This window comes from Aspergillus brasiliensis, assembly GCF_001889945.1.
Source record: "Aspergillus brasiliensis CBS 101740 unplaced genomic scaffold ASPBRscaffold_2, whole genome shotgun sequence".
Classification (NCBI taxonomy): domain Eukaryota; kingdom Fungi; phylum Ascomycota; class Eurotiomycetes; order Eurotiales; family Aspergillaceae; genus Aspergillus; species Aspergillus brasiliensis.
The window spans coordinates 3,046,860-3,064,774 of record NW_027137443.1 but is presented as its reverse complement, the minus strand read 5'-3'; the positions used below and the strand labels follow the sequence as shown (position 1 = coordinate 3,064,774).

The window sequence follows — 17,915 nt, the reverse complement described above, 5'->3', positions numbered from 1 at the left end:
TCATGTTCGAATGTGCGTGTGTCACGATAAACCAGCAACCAGTGGAGAGTCAAATACTATCTGATAATTTCCTACTTAATATACTAGTAGTACTATGCACACAAGTCAGTCTCATAGTGGAATGTTCTTCCATGCCAATCTGGAATCTGGACAGAGCCGCGTATATGGAATTGACCAATTAACCCCGACCACTAGGCCCGTAGGTAACCGGACGAGGGCTAATCAGACCACACCGATAACAATCCTGCAGAGCCATGATTGGCTATCTGCATATACGCCATGTGCTCGACGTTGCTGATCCTCTTGGCCAATGGATAGATCTTTAGATCGAAGGGGATCCGAAATCCTTCGTAGTGGGCTTTCATGCATATACGCGCAGAGAAGAAGAAGATAGCCAAGGAATGGAAACGAAGCACTGGAGATCCAGGCGGATCCTACGGGATCAAGCTTATCGGAGAATTTTGGCCTGCATTCCTTGCCACGAGGCACCTGCAGACGATGCATCTTAGCGTATATACTGACCATCTATACATTGTGCAGCAATTGACCAGACATCGACTCTCTCTCTCTCTCTCTCTTGATAAAGTCATGATAACCGTTCGAACATTATATCTTTCTGTTTCTTGTGGACACCAATTGGCGGAGGAGCCGTCCCTTAATTTTCCCCGCAAACCCCTCCTGTTGGTTCCGGGCGTAAAATGAGACTTGGCTTGGCTTAGTCGGAGTTTAATCTGCCTGGAAATCCATGTCACCCAGATCTCTTGCAAACCAAGATGATTCGAGCATTCTATCAGACTGACTCGTCATGCCATTGGCAATTGCGCGACGCAGAAAACGACACCAAACCGGTTCCTGCAGTCGGTGGGGGGCGGCGCCATTCTCACCACCGCCGGCCCCGCCACGGGCATAAAAATCTAACGATGGCCGTCCCACTGCTAATGCGCTCCGGTCCGGAACGTCCCTGATTTTCCTGCTGCCCTCCATTGATTGTCGGTCACTTCCTCCTCCCTCTTCCCTCCTCCTTCTCCTTCCCCTTCACCTCCTCCCTCCCTCCCCCCGTTCACCTTCTTCTTCCTTCCCCGGGATTGCCTGCAATTGCTCGCCAGCATGGCTTCCCCCAAGGCTCCGGATGCCATTGCCCCGGCCGAGCAGGCCCCATCGCCGTCGCCCTCCACAGATCGCCAGGATTCAATTGCGTCCGCAGCCAAGATCATCCAGAATGCCAAAGCGGCCACCGACAAGGAGCAGAAGATGACCCTGCTCCAGGGCGTCAGGCTCTATCCTAAAGCCGTCGCTTGGAGTATCCTTATCTCCACGTGCATTGTCATGGAAGGCTACGATATCAGTCTCGTCAACAACTTCTACGCTTTCCCTCAATTCAATCGAAAATATGGCGAGTTGTCGGCGGATGGGACATATCAGGTGCCAGCACGGGTAATTGACTCCCTTTCCCTCTTATCTCCCTGGAATATCCTTACCATTGCACTGTTATCCCGCACGCCATGCAGTGATCGCGTGACACAATCGGCTAACAAAATGTCTCCTATTCAGTGGCAATCGGGTTTGAGTAACGGTGCCTACGTCGGAGAAATTATCGGCCTTTTCATTAATGGCTGGGCCTCGGAACGCTTCGGATATCGTTATACTATCATGGCTTGTCTCGTTTTGATCACCGCGTGGACCGCCATCTTCTTCACCGCTCCGAACGTCCAGGCGCTGCTGGCTGCGGAAATTCTGGCCGGTATTCCCTGGGGAGTGTTTCAGACATTGACCGTCACCTACGCCTCGGAGGTCTGTCCGGTGGCGCTGCGTGGATACCTCACGACCTACGTTAATTTCTGCTGGGGTTTGGGACAATTGATCGGTATCGGTGTGATCAAGGGTATGATCAATCGGGATGACCAATGGGCGTACCGGATCCCCTATGGACTGCAGTGGATGTGGCCTTTGCCTCTCTTCATCGGCATTTTCCTCGCCCCGGAGTCCCCGTGGTGGTTGGTACGCAAGGGCAAGACGCAACACGCCAAGAAAGCCCTGCTGCGATTGACGAGCGTTAAGCGGGAGACCAACTTCGACGCCGACGAGACCATCTCCATGATGGTCCATACCACAGCTCTGGAGAATAAGATCACCACGGGGGCCAGCTATCTGGACTGCTTCAAGGGCACCGACCTGCGCCGGACTGAAATCGTCTGCATGGTGTGGGCCATTCAAAACCTGAGCGGCAACTCTTTCTCCAACTACTCGACCTACTTCCTCGAGCAGGCAGGCCTGAGCACCGACAACGCCTACGCGTTCGCCATGGGCCAGTACGGAATCAACATGCTCGGCGTCTTCGGGGCCTGGTTTCTCATGTCCATCGGCCTGGGCCGGAGAACCCTCTACCTGTACGGTCTCTGCGGGCTGTGCGTCATGCTACTCGTCATGGGATTCCTTGGCTTGGTGCCCGAGGAGCACAAATCCCAGGCCGCCCTGGCCACCGGCTCCATGATGATCATCTGGGCGCTCTTCTACCAATTGACCGTCGGCACGGTCGCCTACTCCCTTGTGGCCGAGCTCTCCACCCGCCGCCTCCAAATCAAGACGGTCGTGCTGGGCCGCAATCTGTACAACATCGTGGCCATCGTCTGCGGTGTCCTGACCCCGTACATGCTGAACCCCGGAGCATGGGACTGGGGGAACTATGCCGGCTTCTTCTGGGGCGGGATCTGCTTCCTCTGCATCGTGTACACGTTCTTCCGGGTGCCGGAGCCCAGCGGACGGTCGTTCGCGGAGCTCGACGTCCTCTTCGAGCGAGGGGTCAGTGCACGCAAGTTCGCCCAGACCAGGGTGGATGTGTTTGACGAGACCATGGAGCATGGAACAGTCGATCACTATCAGACGGAGAAGACGGCGGCGGCTGATGTGGCGGCCGTTGGGAAGGAGAATTCGACTCCACCGCAATGATGAATGACGCACATTTTGTAATAACTATAATATATTAATGTACATAGAGACAGCTAATCATGAATATAGACGATTAATGATGCATTCACAATCTCATGCTTACTCATTAGGTGGGCTTGTTTACTACATTGACAACCAACAGGTTTCTCATCACTTCAACTATTCAATGACCCGTCATCTTACAATCTACTCATTCGACCACTCCGGCTTCTTCTTCTCCGCAAACGCCGTCATTCCTACCCACCGTCAGCATCACCCTATACCTCGATGTAACCAAGGAGGAAGGAAAAAGGAAACTCACCAATCTTCTGATCCCGACTTCCAAACAACCCATGAAACAACCTCCTCTCAAACTCCACTCCCTCCCTCAACCCAACCTCATATCCCTTATTCACCACCTCCTTACCCGCCACCACCGCAACCCTCGAATATCCCGCAATCGTCTCCGCCGTCTCCACCGCAACCTGCACAACCTCATCCTTGCCCCCGTCCACCACCCTCGCCGCAACCCCCCACTCACCCGCCTCCTTCCCACTAAAGTTCTTCCCCGTCAGAATCAACTCCATCGCCTTACTCTTTCCTACCGCCTTCGTGAGACGCTGCGATCCACCCGCGCCGGGGATGACACCCAGCTTGATCTCAGGCTGCCCGAAAGTAGCAGTGGACGTGCAGTAGATGATGTCGCACATCAGGGCGAGTTCGCAGCCACCGCCGAGAGCGTAGCCAGAGACGGCGGCGATGACGGGCTTGCGGATGGCGTTGGCGAGGTGCGACCACGGCGCGATGAAGTTGTTGCTGTAGGCGGAGGAGAAGGTTAGGGGGGCCATTTCTTTGATGTCGGCGCCGGCTACATTGCAATAAAGTTGGCTTTGTTAGTGTTGAGTGTGTGCTTGTGCTTGTGCTTGGGGACAGTACCAGCAAAAGCTTTCTCGCTACCCGTGATGACGATCGCGCCGATGTCTTTGTCCGTGTCGTAGGTGGTTAGGGCATCGTTGAGTTCTTCGAAGAGAGGGCTGGAGAGCGCGTTGAGGGCTTTGGGACGGTTGAGGGTGACTGTTTCATTTTCATTGCGGATACGATTAGTACTGAATATATGTTCAGTGTCTCTGTGCACGAAGGGGGCATACTCAGTCCTACGCCCGGCTTGGGAGTCGAGGTGAGGATGTGCTCATATGCCGAGGTTGCGGTTGCGGAGAACGGGCGGCCGCGGGCAAGGAACGATGTGAGAGGGATGGCGGTACGGGAGGAGACGAGACGGGAGCACTGGCGGGAGAACATATTGAAAGCAATTACTGGTTTAATTGATACTTGAGGGGAGAGGAATCGAAGAGATCAATTGCAGATGTGATAGAAAGGAAGAATCGGGGAAAGGGAAGGGAAGGGGATAGTTATGATGATGATAGTTACGGAGTAGCTCCCCGCAATTCCCGCCGAGTTAACCCCGGCAATAGCCGTGACAGCTTTTGCACGTGATAGCTGCTGCTGAGTCAGCGCCCCTGAGGCGCAGTCAGGATGACAGTGGCTAGTGTCACCCAAAACGGGTTAGCGGGAGCAGCCGGACAGTGGCCAGTTTTCCCGCGAGCAGCTGGCTGGGCTGTCCTTCACCTTCATCAGCTGAAGCACTTCGCATTCCTGATCCATTGCTTTCGGTCTGTGCTCCGTGCTGTCTTTGTGCCCTATGCGCTGAGTCTGCTGGGTACCTTCTTGTCGGCTTTTTTTCCGCATCTTTCTTCTCCTCGTTCTCGCCACTCTCTACTCTTCTTCCTGCTACGCGATAGATAGCCACATCCACATTTCCCACCATGGACGTTCCTGAGCCTGAGCAGACGCCTTTCACGGCCGTCACGGCGCAAACCTCGAAGCTGGCTAGGGTATGTACATGTACTTCCTTTGATCTGTTTTTTGCAATTCCTGTCACGATAGTGCAACCAGCGCAGACGACATGCACATCCGCTACCCCAGAAAACAACACCTACCCACGGACCATGACATGACATGACATGATTGCTAACTAATTTATCTTTATACAGCAATATCAAACCTACCTCGACGCCTCCACCCCATTCACAGCCTACCGCTGGACCGGCACCGTCGTCCTACTCCTTATCTTCTTTCTGAGAATCGTCCTCGCCCAGGGATGGTACATCGTGGCCTACACCCTCGGCATCTACCTCCTCAACCTCTTTCTTCTTTTCCTGCAACCCAAGTTCGACCCCTCCCTGACCCAGGATGAGGGTCTGGAAGACGGCGACGCCGCCGCTCCCAGCTTGCCCATGAAGCAAGACGACGAGTTCCGTCCTTTTATCCGCCGTCTCCCCGAATTCAAGTTCTGGCACTCGGCCACTCGCGCCATTGCTATCGGCTTTGTTTGCTCATGGTTCGCCGTCTTCGATATCCCGGTGTTCTGGCCTGTGTTGGTGGTTTACTGGATTATCCTGTTTGTGTTGACCAGTACGTATACCGTTGTCTCCTTATCTTTGGTGGGAAAAAAGCGGAGGGAAGGCTAACCCGAATCTACTACTAGTGCGCCGCCAGATCCAGCACATGATCAAGTACCGCTATGTGCCGTTCTCGTTCGGTAAGACGCGGTACGGCCGGTCATAAAGCGACACACCAACATAAAAAGAAATATTAGAAATATCTTTTTTCCTTCTGCCTGAATGAGTCATGGCAGAAATTCAATGAGATGTGATGAAGACGAGACGATTATGTGGTGTTGTTTTGATGATGAAATCGTCATGTCATATCATGCTATGCGATGCGTGACTTTGTGCTCTCCTCTGGACGGCTAGCTGATTCATTAAGTCAAATTGCTCTGATGAATCAGATGTCCCTTCCCCTTTCTGTCCGATGTCCTACCCTATGTACTTTCCTCCATGCCGGATCGGGCTGCTGCTTGGTACATGGTGGTTAATGGAGCAGGACAAGCACAATAAATACCTTACAACCCCTTTTAATTTTCGCTGTTTCCTTCTCTTCATGATGATCTTTGTGTGACCTTGTGTGGCCTTTTGTGTGTGTGTGTGTGTGAACTGACTTTATGAAACTTTACTGGGATGTCACTACTACTAGTATCTTCCTACTATTCAACGTGTACAGAATTAAGTCAATGCCGTTTATGCTTATTACCTCCTTTCTCACCTTTTCTTGCTACTACCTGATTGCTTCTAGCTTCTACCTGTGCTATTAGAACTTTAGCTGATCTTCCGTTGTCATGTGTTGTATCCTGTAATCTACTGGTATCGTGTGTGTGTGACGAATAGATAAAAGTGTTACTACTCTGGTACTTTTACCAAAGAAAGGTACTAACTGGGGTTGACTACTATATCACATAGCTACTAATTAGTCGATTCTGATTGGTCGAGGTGAGTAAAAGGAAACAATAGCCACACAGCTCTTGCCGAAGTCATTCATGAGTGATTCCCTTCATGGTTATAGACATCTCGCAGTCTCTGGACAAGAGTTGTATGTTGAAAAGGGGTAGGAAAGGCATGCGTGCGTGCCATGGAATATATGTTATTTGCGGCAATACTATAGATAAAGCTGTTTCTGAGAAATTTCATTGTCTATTCTAGACTTTTGACTATGTGCATAGTATCTGAATCATACTCATCGTAAACAACCAGAGGTTATAGATAAGTAGGTGTAATATGGCAAGGGGACAACAAAAAAAAGAAAGAAAGAAAAGGTGAAGATAAAAGTTGTGAGTGTAGACGTGATGAAGCAATGGGGAATATGTAGAAAGAAATAATATGTTTGCATTGCCATCAAGGCAATACTAAGTATCCAGCATGATCAATATGTAGAAAACATAACAACATTAATAGCTTAACCTAAGGTGGGAACGTCAAATCATATCTCAAGATGCTCTACGCTGTTTCTCTTCGGGGTGATATTGTCCAGTGAGAGAGCGGACATGGCACGACTCGGTGCTGGGCGTTCGAGTTCTTGTGTCTTGGTGCAGATCCAGGTTGAGGCGTACATGTTTACACTGTTCTCCATTAGTATGGGCGCTCATGTGACACAGTTACCAGTATCAGGATGCTCACCGATCAATGCAGGTACCCGGGAATCTAGCGCCAACACGACGTGCAGAGAAACCGTTCTGCTCAAAGTGCTTGATGTACCATGGCTCGATACTCGCGGAACGGAGTAGGATCCGGCCACCCTTCTTCAGGGCGTGGTTGAGTTTCTGTGCTTGGATGGAGGCTTCTTCACCTTCGGGGTCGAACCAGTCCATAGAGTCCATGACCTATTTGGATGTGTCAATTTTGGTTATCTTTTCGAGGGCTGAGGTAGGGTCATACCACAGCGATAGTCAGGCTGCGCGGCTTGATCCGCTTGATCACCTCATTGATCTCGTCTGTGTGGATGCGGAGACCGTCGAATGCTCCTGGTGAGGAGAGCTTTACATGGGCCTTGGGGGAGAGATATGTGGGATGGCATCTGTCGCTGTTAGCTTAGCTCCCAGGACTCTCGGTTGTAATATAACCCTTACCTCCTTGAGAACTGTCCCTGCAAGCAGAGGAAGTAAAAGTAGTTGTCGTTACTGATCATAGTCTCCTGGACCACTGGATCCAACGTGTCCACCACGTACTCCCAGATCGACTTGCCACTGACATCCTTCGCCTGCTTCATGTCCTTGTTCAGTCCGTTCCTCTTGAAGTAGTCATCAACGATCATGTTACGCTGGTTTCGAGGCACGCCTGCGGCCTTCCATGCAAACCATTCCGTTCCCACCACCGCCCAGTGAAGAGGCTTGCTCATCAGGACAGAACGGATCCGGGGCCAGATCTTGCGCTGTTCTGCCAAGGTCTGAGCCTCGCAGAGCTCTCGCACCTGGTTTTCCAGGCCAAAGACCTTGAAGAGGTAGCGGACCATCTTGATAGCGTGGCGCGATCCACCCGTCTCGTAGAGTCCCTTGCCGGAGGAAGAGGTAAAGATATGAGTATGCTCTAGCCAGTACTGAAACGCTTGGCTGGATAGATGCGGGCTCAGTCGGGAGATAAGCAGGTTGCGGAACTCAGGGTGCTTTCCTTCGCCGAAGATTTTCCACACATCGCGGTGGCCCAGAGCCATAAAGCTGGCCACCTTGAGCTCGAGCAGGTGGTTTTGGTTCGGGTTCAGGTCAACCGCATGGACACGACGAGGACTCTTCTGGAGGTAGTCGAGGATATTGTCACCAGCGCTGGTAATGGCCAGGATGACATCGTCTCGCTTAATATCCAGTAGGCGGTGGTCAACGCGAGGATCTTCCCAGTTGAAAGCATAGATGTACTCATTTCCAAATTGAGTGTGCTTCGGGAGGAGGTCATTGTAGAAGATACGATGGTGGTGGTTCTGATAGAAAGACGAAGGCAGAGGCAGGTTCGCGCTCAAGTTGATCACAGCCGACTCGTAAGCCTTGGATCTAATTTCTTGCGTGCTGTTGACAACAGCAGTGTCTATCTCCTTGCGGTGGTTTGCGGGAGACAGGTACGGTGATTCCGTGAACGAAGCGTTCAACTTCTCAATGGCCTCGCGACCAGAGTGGGTAGTTGAGTCCTTCTGGCAACCGACAAAGATATAGTATGGGATACCACCCAGAAGATAATTTCTCTCGCTGGCAGAGATGACGGTTCCGAAACGATACTCCAAGTAGTCACGGCGGGCTGCCTCCAAGCTGACCCGGTCCACGTCGAACCAAGCGCGCCAGAAGACACGGCCGAGCCAGTTCACATGTCGGTTAAAAGCACCGCCGGTGTAATTACGCGACGAGACATCAACAATGCTTTGGACTATCGAGGGTCAGAAGATTTGCGTCAAAAGGGGTCACCAAGGCTTACCATAGAAGTCGCAAACTCCGAGAACGCCAGTAGGCTTCAAAAGCGCAGGCAGCGCGTCGATGACACTGTAGTAGTCTGTATTGTATGAGTACCGCCCTCAGATACGTCCTCGGTACACTAACCTGGGATCATGGACAAGCTATAGCTCATTGTCGCCAAGTCGGCACCAGCGCTGCTCTCGTTACGGGGATCGACCTTGTCATCCTCCGGCAAACGGAAGGAGCGAGCATCCTGGCAGACGACATGGACATTCTTCCATCCCAGCCTTTCGAAACGCTGGCGGGCCACCTCACACAGCGAGGGCGATAGATCGACCAGATAAACGCGGGAGAAGAAATCCTTGACGGGAAGGAAGGCAGACATGGCTTCGATGTTGTATCTAATTGCGGTTAGGGTTTCGTCGGATGTTATGTCCTCGAGAGTGCTTACCCAGTTCCTCCGCCAATCTGCATTGTTAGCCAGGACTCAGTCTGTGAGATATTAAGATGATACTTACATCAACCCAGACAGCCTTTCCAGACTGAAGCTGCTTATTCTCGACCTTGTGCTTCAATTGGGCCGCAACCAGACCCAGCATATCTTCTCGGCCGCACAAGAGACGCTTGCGAGTGGCATCATACACACCAGCCTATTCTCATTTGTATCAGCCACTGGCACTGGGATAGTCAATTGGCGGTCAGCCTGGCATACCTGCGTCTTGTAGAAGCTCTCGAGAGCATCCTGTTGGCCATTACCGTGTTTCTCGTGGGGTTTGAGGAAGGTGGCATATGCAAACTTGAGATAAGTGAAGACACCGCTGTTGTAGTCGATTTTGCGCTTCTGTGATGACAGCATCATGACCACTGCGACGAATGCGCATACCGCAAACGCAGTGCCGGCAATGTAGACATGCAGCCAGTTCAATTGGCCCCAAAAGGGACCGGTCACACTGCTGGAAGACATGAGGGTGCAAGGAGGTGTAACGGGGCAGAGTCAAAGCCTCCTGTCGAAAGAAGGACAGATGAGAGGCAGACCTTCTGCCTCGAGAACTGCGAGGAAGAGCGGCTTCTTGAATCAATTGCGCCTGCAGCACCGACAGAGCGATGCGGGAGGAATTGGCCACATCTTTGGGATGCACGCCCCACCTGCGACAGCCCCTCCTGGTCAAAGTTGAATCCAAAAAAGCATGATCGTAGTGTGATGCCCTATCAGGGGGACACATGGTCCGGAGATGATAGGCTACATTGGCTGTCCGTGGTGCGAGGGTGAATGGCTCGCGGGAAGAGGTGGAGGAAGGATCTCCGGGCGGTCCTTGGGGGACCAGCCGGCACTGAATTGCAGTGGGAGACATTCAGTAGCAGAGGATGGAGAGGGAATTGCAGCAGTTGTAGAAATGCGTCTGCGTATAGTTCGGGTAGGCCAATCAAGGGTGCATGTGGCCGCACGCCTTGGGCCCTCGGGGCCACTCGCCGCCAATGAATCCCGCACGACAGCCCCAGGCACCCCGATCTTCCCACTTATTGGTGGGCCCCGATCAACGGTCAGCACCATTCATCGCCTTTTCAATAGTACTACCAATTTAGTACTCTAATAATAAGTAGTAGTATTATCGGGCAGATCCTCGATGCAGACGCGGGTTCTTTGACTCCTCCCTCTATTCTTCCATCCCTCCTTTCCATGTCGTGTCCAGGTACTAGGGTGTTCTCAGATCCTGGAAGAGGCACATGTCTGATAAACTTCAAGACAACCACGGTTAGCTTGTGAGTTCGAGTGTAGCATGAAAGTATAAATATTTAACGAAACTATCCGACCTGACAACGAAGGATGATCCCGGATTGTTGCTCGCAGATCGGTCTATGGCGCTTCACACTGCTGCATATTTACCTGGTCCATGCATGCACGCATGTCTCCCACCATTTCAAGTCTGTGTACACGATACCCCTCCTTGTAACCGCGTTAGCCGAGTGTTTTCGTCTTCTAGACATGTAGAATAGTTCCTGCCATGTCGGCTTACTTGTCCCAGCTCATCACTTGTAGGGAGGTGTTTCACATTGTTATTGTCCAGTGTCAAGTGAAGCGAAACTGTGAACACCCCGGATATACTTGCGTTGTAACAAAGAAGGTGTCTGTATGAAGTCGTTGTCCACATTTGAACTTGTTGTTAGTTCACCAAATGCATCGTTGATTGTAGTAGGAAGAGCCGTCTTGAGATTGTAGACTCAAGTCATCAGATGATGGGACTTATTAGTAAATGCCTTCGCATCGTTCATATATTTTGAAGGATCTCATCTCGATTGAACTTACTGTTTCAGGTATTGCTCCAAATTATTCTCAGAATCAAATCGACGGAGGCGAAAAAGGGCACGAATTTCCTCGTCCCACAAGGCCTTGCTTCAATTTGATAACGATTGCAGAGCGTCCGTATATAAGTGGTTGAAGAAAGGTTCTCCGCGCAAAACTGCTATCTGGTGCTTACCTGTAGAGCTTATCGGCAACCATTGTAGAATACTTTGCAGCCGAGGTCACTAGCAAGTAAGCGGAATATTTCATCAAGTTTAGATCTCTGAAGACTCGTTGCATGATTGCCCCGATGGTATGGGTAGAGACAGCACAACATGGCTCCAATATATGATCAGTGAGTAAAAAGTCTAAGCCTAAGTAAATGCTGGCTTATCAAAAGGAATGATCCTGTTGTAGTTAGCCTTGGCCTCGATACCCAGACATTGCTGATGGTAGCTTTTTGATTATGTGTTGATCTACTGAAGCTGAAAAGAGATCTGAAATTTTCAATTGACACGTGTCTAAGGCACCGTATGGTGCCTATAGACGAACGGTATGCCCCTGACCAATGTTAGAGATACAGTTATCTTCGTGGCTGATCTTTTCGCTGTGTCTCTGAGCTGAGAATATATTTCGAGAGCCTGCTCTAGTTGCTGCTTGAGCATGCCAGTCTAAGGCTGAAACTTCCAAATCGGAGAGCGCTTAATCCACGCTGCTGTTATTATTATCCTCCTATCAACTCTTGATAATGCACAGAATCAGAATGCCGCCGCAAGGATCAACACTAGAAGCAGGTTACGTTTACAATCTCCGGCGTTAACGTGCTGGGCTCCCATTAAGAGATCCTATTAGCGCTGAGGCATTTCATTGATACACGAACTTTGCAACTGAGACTCACCCCAAATCGCATGAACCTGCGTGTTAGGTAGCGCCGCGAAATCAAAATAGGGGCCACTGTCTTCTGTACTTTGCTACCCCAGAGAAGAGCAATGTGTACTGATAGGCTACCATGACTCGCCGTTAGCGCCTACGAATGATCCGCTGCATTTATAGTGGGCCACAACCGCAAGCGCTGTTCCCACTTTTCTCATACGAATCCGCTCAGGCAAGCGCTTGATATAATTCTCGGTTATACGATTGGTTTAGTGCAGCAGCCGGCAAAAATATTCGACCCACTGCGTAGTGCGTGCGTGCTTGCTTGCTTGCTTATTCCAACTATCTATAGTAATGTTGCTTGTTAGCACTTAATACGAACCAGTAGAGAGATGTCGTTAGCCGCAGGATGCAGGAGCTATGGTCTCATATGTAAATCCAGTTGGTACTATGTCTGGCGAAGGCTAGTCTCGGCGCGTATATATCAGTCGATGTGCAGTTCGGTTGGCTAGTCCACACTATCCACTGTCTTATGGCGGCAACCGAGCACAGATCTGAACCAACAAGTTTGTCGTTCATGTCTAGAACCTTGTGAGCTGAACTCGGTGCCGAAGCGCCGTGCTTACCATGTTCTGGCGTGCTATACAAAATTCATCTTTGTCCTCGGCTTCATTGGCCTTGAGAGGAGCTGAGCTGACGCGGCGCAGCCCCTAGAGCCCTCGAGGATACAGATTCAGAGCAGCAGATACGGCGCTACGGTTCGCAAGACAATTGATATTGTCGTTGGAATCAAGCTATTAAAGTCAGCAACCATCCCGCCATCTCGAGAGTTATCCATTGGCACTCACACAGCTTTCAAATCTCCATCTTCCCTCCAATATCGCATCCACTTCCCATATTTCTGCAGGCAGAATACAAAACCTCTACCTCCACGATGAAGTCAGACATCACGACAACTGTAGTCTCGCACCCCGAAACCTTCGATATCGGCCTCAGCCCAACCGGCGACGCTGGCAGTGCTTTCCATACCCAGAACGACCCTTCCGCACCCTATCAGCGCGAAAACTACATTGAGCGCAAGACCGCAGTCGACATTCGCTGCTCCTGCGTCGACGTTGTCCATGGACTACTCAACCCGGACGGCAGTTCGTTTGCAACCCTCATTGTTCTTCAATTCCGGTTCGACCCACGCAAGCGTGCCCGTCGCATTTCCCAGGTCGACATTGAGCTGCAATTCTCTAGTTCTGAGCCTGGTGCAGCAGATCCGGAAGTTTATGCCATTGCTCCAAATGAGCACCTCAGTATCTCCCGCACTACTCAGACTGAAACGACTTCCACTGAGGGCTCATTGAACCTCGGTGCGGGAGCTGTCGTTAGCAGTTTTGTCGATGTGAGCAGTACGGTGAAGTATGGGCATGACATTAGCCGCGAAATGAGCTTTGCCGCGACAGTTGTTGGGTCGATTGACCTGAGGGGCCGGAATTTTGGGAAAGCCAACTGTGCCTCGTGGACGTTGATTGAGAATCCCGCAACAAAAGCTGGTGTTCCCGCCGCCATGAGAGCAGCCATTTTGTTGAAGAGAAAAGACGAAGGAAAGTTCCAGGCCAATGTCTCGATTCGGGCAAAGGCCGACTGGAAGACGCAGCTTGAGTGGCTGGTGGGCTCGACAAGAGCGGATGACCCCGTTCTCTTCGACCCTACTTTGAGTCCTACTAGTGACAAGTACGATGATATGGAGCTGAATATGGGCGAAATTGATCTCAATGGTATCTCGGAAATTGTGGTAGAAAGCGGGAAGACCATGGCCTAGGTACGGCAAGTCGCTGTATTTTATGATTCTTTTTGTCTGCCGCATGCATGTTTGGAATAATTAGTTGGCCAATCTGAGTATAAATAAGCCTGGGACCTCCACTATGCCTACCTTGGAACGGACAGACGGAAATAGTATATATACTTTGGCATTGTGACTTGGATTCAGCCCGCTTTTGAGAGTGAATGCACGTGGGATTTACCGCGGTGTTGCTTGTCACACAGTGAGCCACGGTGCAAAGAGGGTGATTGCCAGAAATTTGTTGCCGTGCAGTAGGGATGTGCATTTTCCTTTCCTGCATTCCCTGTATTCCCAAATACATATATAAGAAGACACAGGATCTTAAGTTCTGTCAGTGTTAGCATAGTAATATCAGCACCGACAGCACCGACAACAATCACAACGGAAACACCATGCAGAGCCTACCAATCGAAATCCTCGAGATGATTGGGAAGTGGATTGCCCTGGACAATGAAGGTTTCAAACCAGTGGGGAAGAAGACTTTGCTTGCTCTGAGCATGTGCTGTCGCCAATTCTACAAAATCTTCGAGCCTATCCTTTATTACCATCTTGACCTGGGCTCTAACCCTAATAGACATGATATTCATCTCATTATACGCTTGTGGAAACACCCCAAGCTGGCAGACCGGGTTCGCAGTCTCAGACTTAGCTGGGGCTACGAAACCATCTACATCAACGACGCCGACGATGACGAACATGAGGAATTCGCAGAATTCTTGCCCGAAGCTCTAAAGGAGATGTTTACGTTCGAGGAAGAACTGATAAAGACCAGGTGGATGGATGGCCTGCTCGGATTCGTGACAGAGGCTTGGCTGGGGCTTCTGCTTGTTCGTTTGACGCGCTTGGAAACCATCTCCATGGATCTATCCTGCTCTGCGATGCTGGTCAATCACCTTCTTAACAAAGCCGCGAAGCGGGAGCGGCCTTTTCACAAGAGCCCGCCATTTCCCTTTCTACGAAATGCCATCGTCCGGTCTGATGCCGGATGGAGTTCTGGAGAGGAAGGAATTTCGGAGTGTCTGATTACTCCATTCTTCCATTTCCAGAACGTCCACTCGATCATAGGCCAATCGGTCTGGGCCAGCAGACAGCCGGCTCAAAATGCCAATCATGCTCTTCAGGATATCGCCTCGCCTGGCTCTGTCAAAAGCATCTCGGTCAGTCAGCTTTGGGAATGTAGCGGGAGCCTTACCTGGTTTGGGGCATGCAGGGAACTGGAGTGTCTTTCACTTGGACTGTCACTACATCCCGAAGAGTATGGGGTCTCTGTCCCCTTCGATCCTCGAGTACTCAACCGGGCTCTCCTTCCCTTCAAAGATACACTCAAACATCTCGAAGTGACATATGATCGGTGGTATAATAGATGTCTGGAATTGGGCAGCGGAAGAAGCATTCCCGAAGATAACATCCCTTTCGAGTCTTTCCGAGAATTCTCTGCCCTTGAGCATTTGGGTGTTCGGCATGCCCACCTCGTACGAATTTTCCAGGACTCCCCGGTCAAGAAGCACAAAGTTGGCCGGCTTATTGACAGGCTTCCGAGCTCCCTGCAAACACTCGTTGTCTATGATGTGCTTCTCAAGGATCCTGGTCTGCTGTCGGAACTCTTGACGGTCATTCGAAATCGAAATCTGTTTCCTCATCTGAAGATATTGCAACTTTTCAACACGCATCCTGACGATTGGTCTGCATCAGAAGATGAGACAACAGAGGAAGAATCAATAGAAGATGAAACAACAGAAGATGAAGCAACAGTGGGTCTGTCATTCCTACTCGAAGGAAATGACAAAGAATATGTATCTCCTGCTAAACTAGCTCGGGAATGTAGGGCCCGAGGCATCGACATGGGAAGGGATTTTGGAGAAGCAACGGATAGTGAAACAGAGATTGAAACGGAGTATGAAGAAGACAGCGAAGTAGACAGTGGGACAGACAAGAGTGAACAGGAGAGTGAGACAGTAAATGCATGACAATAAGCCACAACTATCATTCCCGGATGCACGTCTGGGCCGATATGGCAAATATTCAGGTCGGGTCAGTTCATGTCCTGTCTGATAGATGGAGCATTACAGTCTTAAAAGGCCAATCGACGATAGTTCCCAATGGGTTCTCCTAGCTTGTCAAAAGAACAATGTCAGAGTTATACCAGGCACACACAGTGATGAGCAACTTGGGCCTCTTTCTCAGAAAATATATTTACTCGAATAACGCAATAACGTAGATGTTGCTAGAAGAAGACTAAGCCTCTGTACCATAGCTCGTATCATTAGGGCAAATCATATTATCTTCCTATGATGCTAATGAGCAAGTACACCTGTCTATTCAGGGATGCGCACAACAGCCCGTCCCTCGATCTCAGATCTTCCCAGCCGCTGCAGCACTTCATCAATGCGGTCGAATTCAAAGCACTCGATATGTGCTGTCACCTCGCCCCTTACAGCCATCTTCATCAACTCTTCCATTTCCTTGGCGGTCCCAGCAGAGTTTCCAACAATAGTCAGTCCTGTTCTAGGTCAGTATCTGATTGCATGGAACTGGAAGAGAACAACGATGAAGATAGATCACCTTTCACAATCATCTCAAACGGTGTCGCCGGTAATCTAAACGGCACACTCGGTATACCAACGCAAACCAAAACCCCCAAGCTGCGAAGCATTTTCATACTCTGTGTGTATGCTGGCTCATTGTTTGCTGTGCAGATGACAGCATGCGCACCCAGGCCTGAGGTCAGAGCCTCCACTTCACGCTCTACGTCGTCTGTTTTGTAGTCTAGGAAGCTGGTGGCTCCTAGGGAGAGGCACAGCTGCTTTTTCTTCTCGCCGCTGCGCTGGGTAAGCTGCAAGACCATTCAATATTAGTGGGCACCATACCTGTCAATCGCAATGACTTTGAGTCCCTTTTTAGCAGCAATTTGAATGCCCCTAATACTCCGTCAGTCACGTCCGTGGAAGGAGACAATTGCACATGCGCCTACATATGTCCTAGGCCTCCTCCTGCCCCAGGAAGGACAATCCAGTCTCCGGGTCGAGTTTTGGTCTTCATGATCGAAGAGTACATTGCGATGCCCGCTGCGGTAAGGTTAGCCTAGGTGTGTGTTGCAAGTATCAGGTGAACAATCGTACGCACCGCACAAGAGTGGCGCAGCTACATCCGGCGCCAGTTCAGGAGGGATTATAGTTGCATGTATCGCAGGGCTGACGACGTATTCTATTATCCGGATATGGGTCAGTAAGTAGCCTGAGAAGTCGAAAGAAGAATGACACCCACGTTGAAACGTCCCTGGCACGTTCTACACCTAGTTAGCATGACCACGACTACTAGGCCTATCAGTCTCTGCCTACCGCTCCAGCATTCTTCTGATACGGACACGCCGTATTGTTGATCGCGCAGATCTCGCACTCTAAGCAGGAGCTATACAGCCATCTGCGGAATCCCTCAATTAATATCTTCTTCCCTGTATCAACAGCCGTACGAACCGTATACCAACTCTTCGTCCCATCCACACCTGCTCGTCGAGACCATCGCCCACTATATATATAACAGGTCAGATATGGACAAGAGATATCGAGACAGTGGCATAGTAGCAGACTCACCTTTCACCACCTTTCCCACTCCTTCATGGCCCGCTACATCCGTCAACATGGGGGTTTCCCCGCGCACGCTGTGAACGTCCGAATGGCATACTCCCGAGTACTCGAGCTTGACCAGGACCTCTCCCGGAGCGGGGGAGGGGATTGGACGGTCATGTCTGATTTGTAGATTGGCAGTTGTAGTCGCCCCAGAAGGCGGAAGAACAGCTGCGATTTGGGTTTGGGGAATTGCCATGTCGTACCGTGTAGGTGAAGTGATCGCGGAGATGCGGAGGGATGCTGGTGGGTTATTGCGGGGTAAATATACTTCTCTGCATACAGAAGATTAACACCAACTGACCGTTATGGAGAAAGACGCTGAAGGAAGTGAGGCTTATCTAGAATCAAATTTTATGGCTCGGTTCTAAATCAGATAAAAATCAGTTGTATGGATAACTGATACTACTTCACGCAAGATAATCTATCTGGAAGCTAATCCGACGCTATAGTTAACAATCGGAGCTGATACGCGTCTTGTCAGCGATAGGCTCGAGGTAGATAAGGAGATACGAATCGCTATTGTTTACAATTCACTAGTCGCCAGTCGCCTTATGA

The 17,915-nt window shown here is 50.5% G+C and overlaps 7 protein-coding genes across 7 annotated transcripts; 4 read left to right on the top strand and 3 right to left on the bottom strand.

Annotated features, from left to right (window-relative positions):
- Positions 1-820: 820 nt before the first annotated feature.
- On the top strand, positions 821-3,153 carry ASPBRDRAFT_72420 (putative MFS alpha-glucoside transporter). The gene is made up of 2 exons (XM_067629167.1): positions 821-1,434; positions 1,552-3,153. Exons 1-2 carry the CDS (start codon positions 1,108-1,110, stop codon positions 2,944-2,946), a joined length of 1,722 nt encoding a protein of 573 aa, XP_067483721.1. The 5' UTR covers positions 821-1,107; the 3' UTR covers positions 2,947-3,153.
- On the bottom strand, positions 2,697-4,334 carry echA (enoyl-CoA hydratase echA). Its single transcript, XM_067621691.1, has 4 exons — positions 4,074-4,334; positions 3,862-3,999; positions 3,248-3,793; positions 2,697-3,182 (listed from the first exon to the last, which is right to left on the bottom strand). The coding sequence occupies exons 1-4, from the start codon at positions 4,222-4,224 to the stop codon at positions 3,133-3,135; spliced, it is 885 nt and encodes a 294-aa protein (XP_067483720.1). The 5' UTR covers positions 4,225-4,334; the 3' UTR covers positions 2,697-3,132.
- A 414-nt stretch (positions 4,335-4,748) lies between these two features.
- On the top strand, positions 4,749-5,550 carry ASPBRDRAFT_52073 (Rer1 family protein; the record flags this gene model as incomplete). Its single annotated transcript, XM_067626844.1, has 3 exons — positions 4,749-4,817; positions 4,977-5,397; positions 5,471-5,550. The coding sequence occupies 3 exons, from the start codon at positions 4,749-4,751 to the stop codon at positions 5,548-5,550; spliced, it is 570 nt and encodes a 189-aa protein (XP_067483719.1).
- A 1,248-nt stretch (positions 5,551-6,798) lies between these two features.
- Positions 6,799-9,713, bottom strand: ASPBRDRAFT_52072 (class I SAM-dependent methyltransferase; the record flags this gene model as incomplete). The annotated part of the gene is made up of 9 exons (XM_067626843.1): positions 6,799-6,937; positions 6,996-7,198; positions 7,254-7,392; positions 7,445-8,723; positions 8,772-8,846; positions 8,894-9,150; positions 9,201-9,217; positions 9,268-9,399; positions 9,462-9,713. The coding sequence occupies 9 exons, from the start codon at positions 9,711-9,713 to the stop codon at positions 6,799-6,801; spliced, it is 2,493 nt and encodes an 830-aa protein (XP_067483718.1).
- Positions 9,714-12,592: 2,879 nt separating this feature from the next.
- Positions 12,593-14,124, top strand: ASPBRDRAFT_38932 (uncharacterized protein). The gene has a single exon (XM_067624036.1). The coding sequence runs from the start codon at positions 12,838-12,840 to the stop codon at positions 13,711-13,713; it is 876 nt and encodes a 291-aa protein (XP_067483717.1). The 5' UTR covers positions 12,593-12,837; the 3' UTR covers positions 13,714-14,124.
- A 2-nt stretch (positions 14,125-14,126) lies between these two features.
- ASPBRDRAFT_145383 (uncharacterized protein) lies at positions 14,127-15,617 on the top strand (the record flags this gene model as incomplete). Its single annotated transcript, XM_067619239.1, has 1 exon — positions 14,127-15,617. A coding segment is annotated over one exon (1,491 nt), but the record flags the coding sequence as incomplete, so codon positions are not given.
- Positions 15,618-15,905: 288 nt separating this feature from the next.
- On the bottom strand, positions 15,906-17,759 carry ASPBRDRAFT_38931 (zinc-dependent alcohol dehydrogenase). Its single transcript, XM_067624035.1, has 9 exons — positions 17,325-17,759; positions 17,208-17,259; positions 17,073-17,154; positions 16,999-17,020; positions 16,858-16,938; positions 16,706-16,799; positions 16,602-16,652; positions 16,297-16,553; positions 15,906-16,234 (listed from the first exon to the last, which is right to left on the bottom strand). Exons 1-9 carry the CDS (start codon positions 17,554-17,556, stop codon positions 16,050-16,052), a joined length of 1,056 nt encoding a protein of 351 aa, XP_067483715.1. The 5' UTR covers positions 17,557-17,759; the 3' UTR covers positions 15,906-16,049.
- Positions 17,760-17,915: the final 156 nt, after the last annotated feature.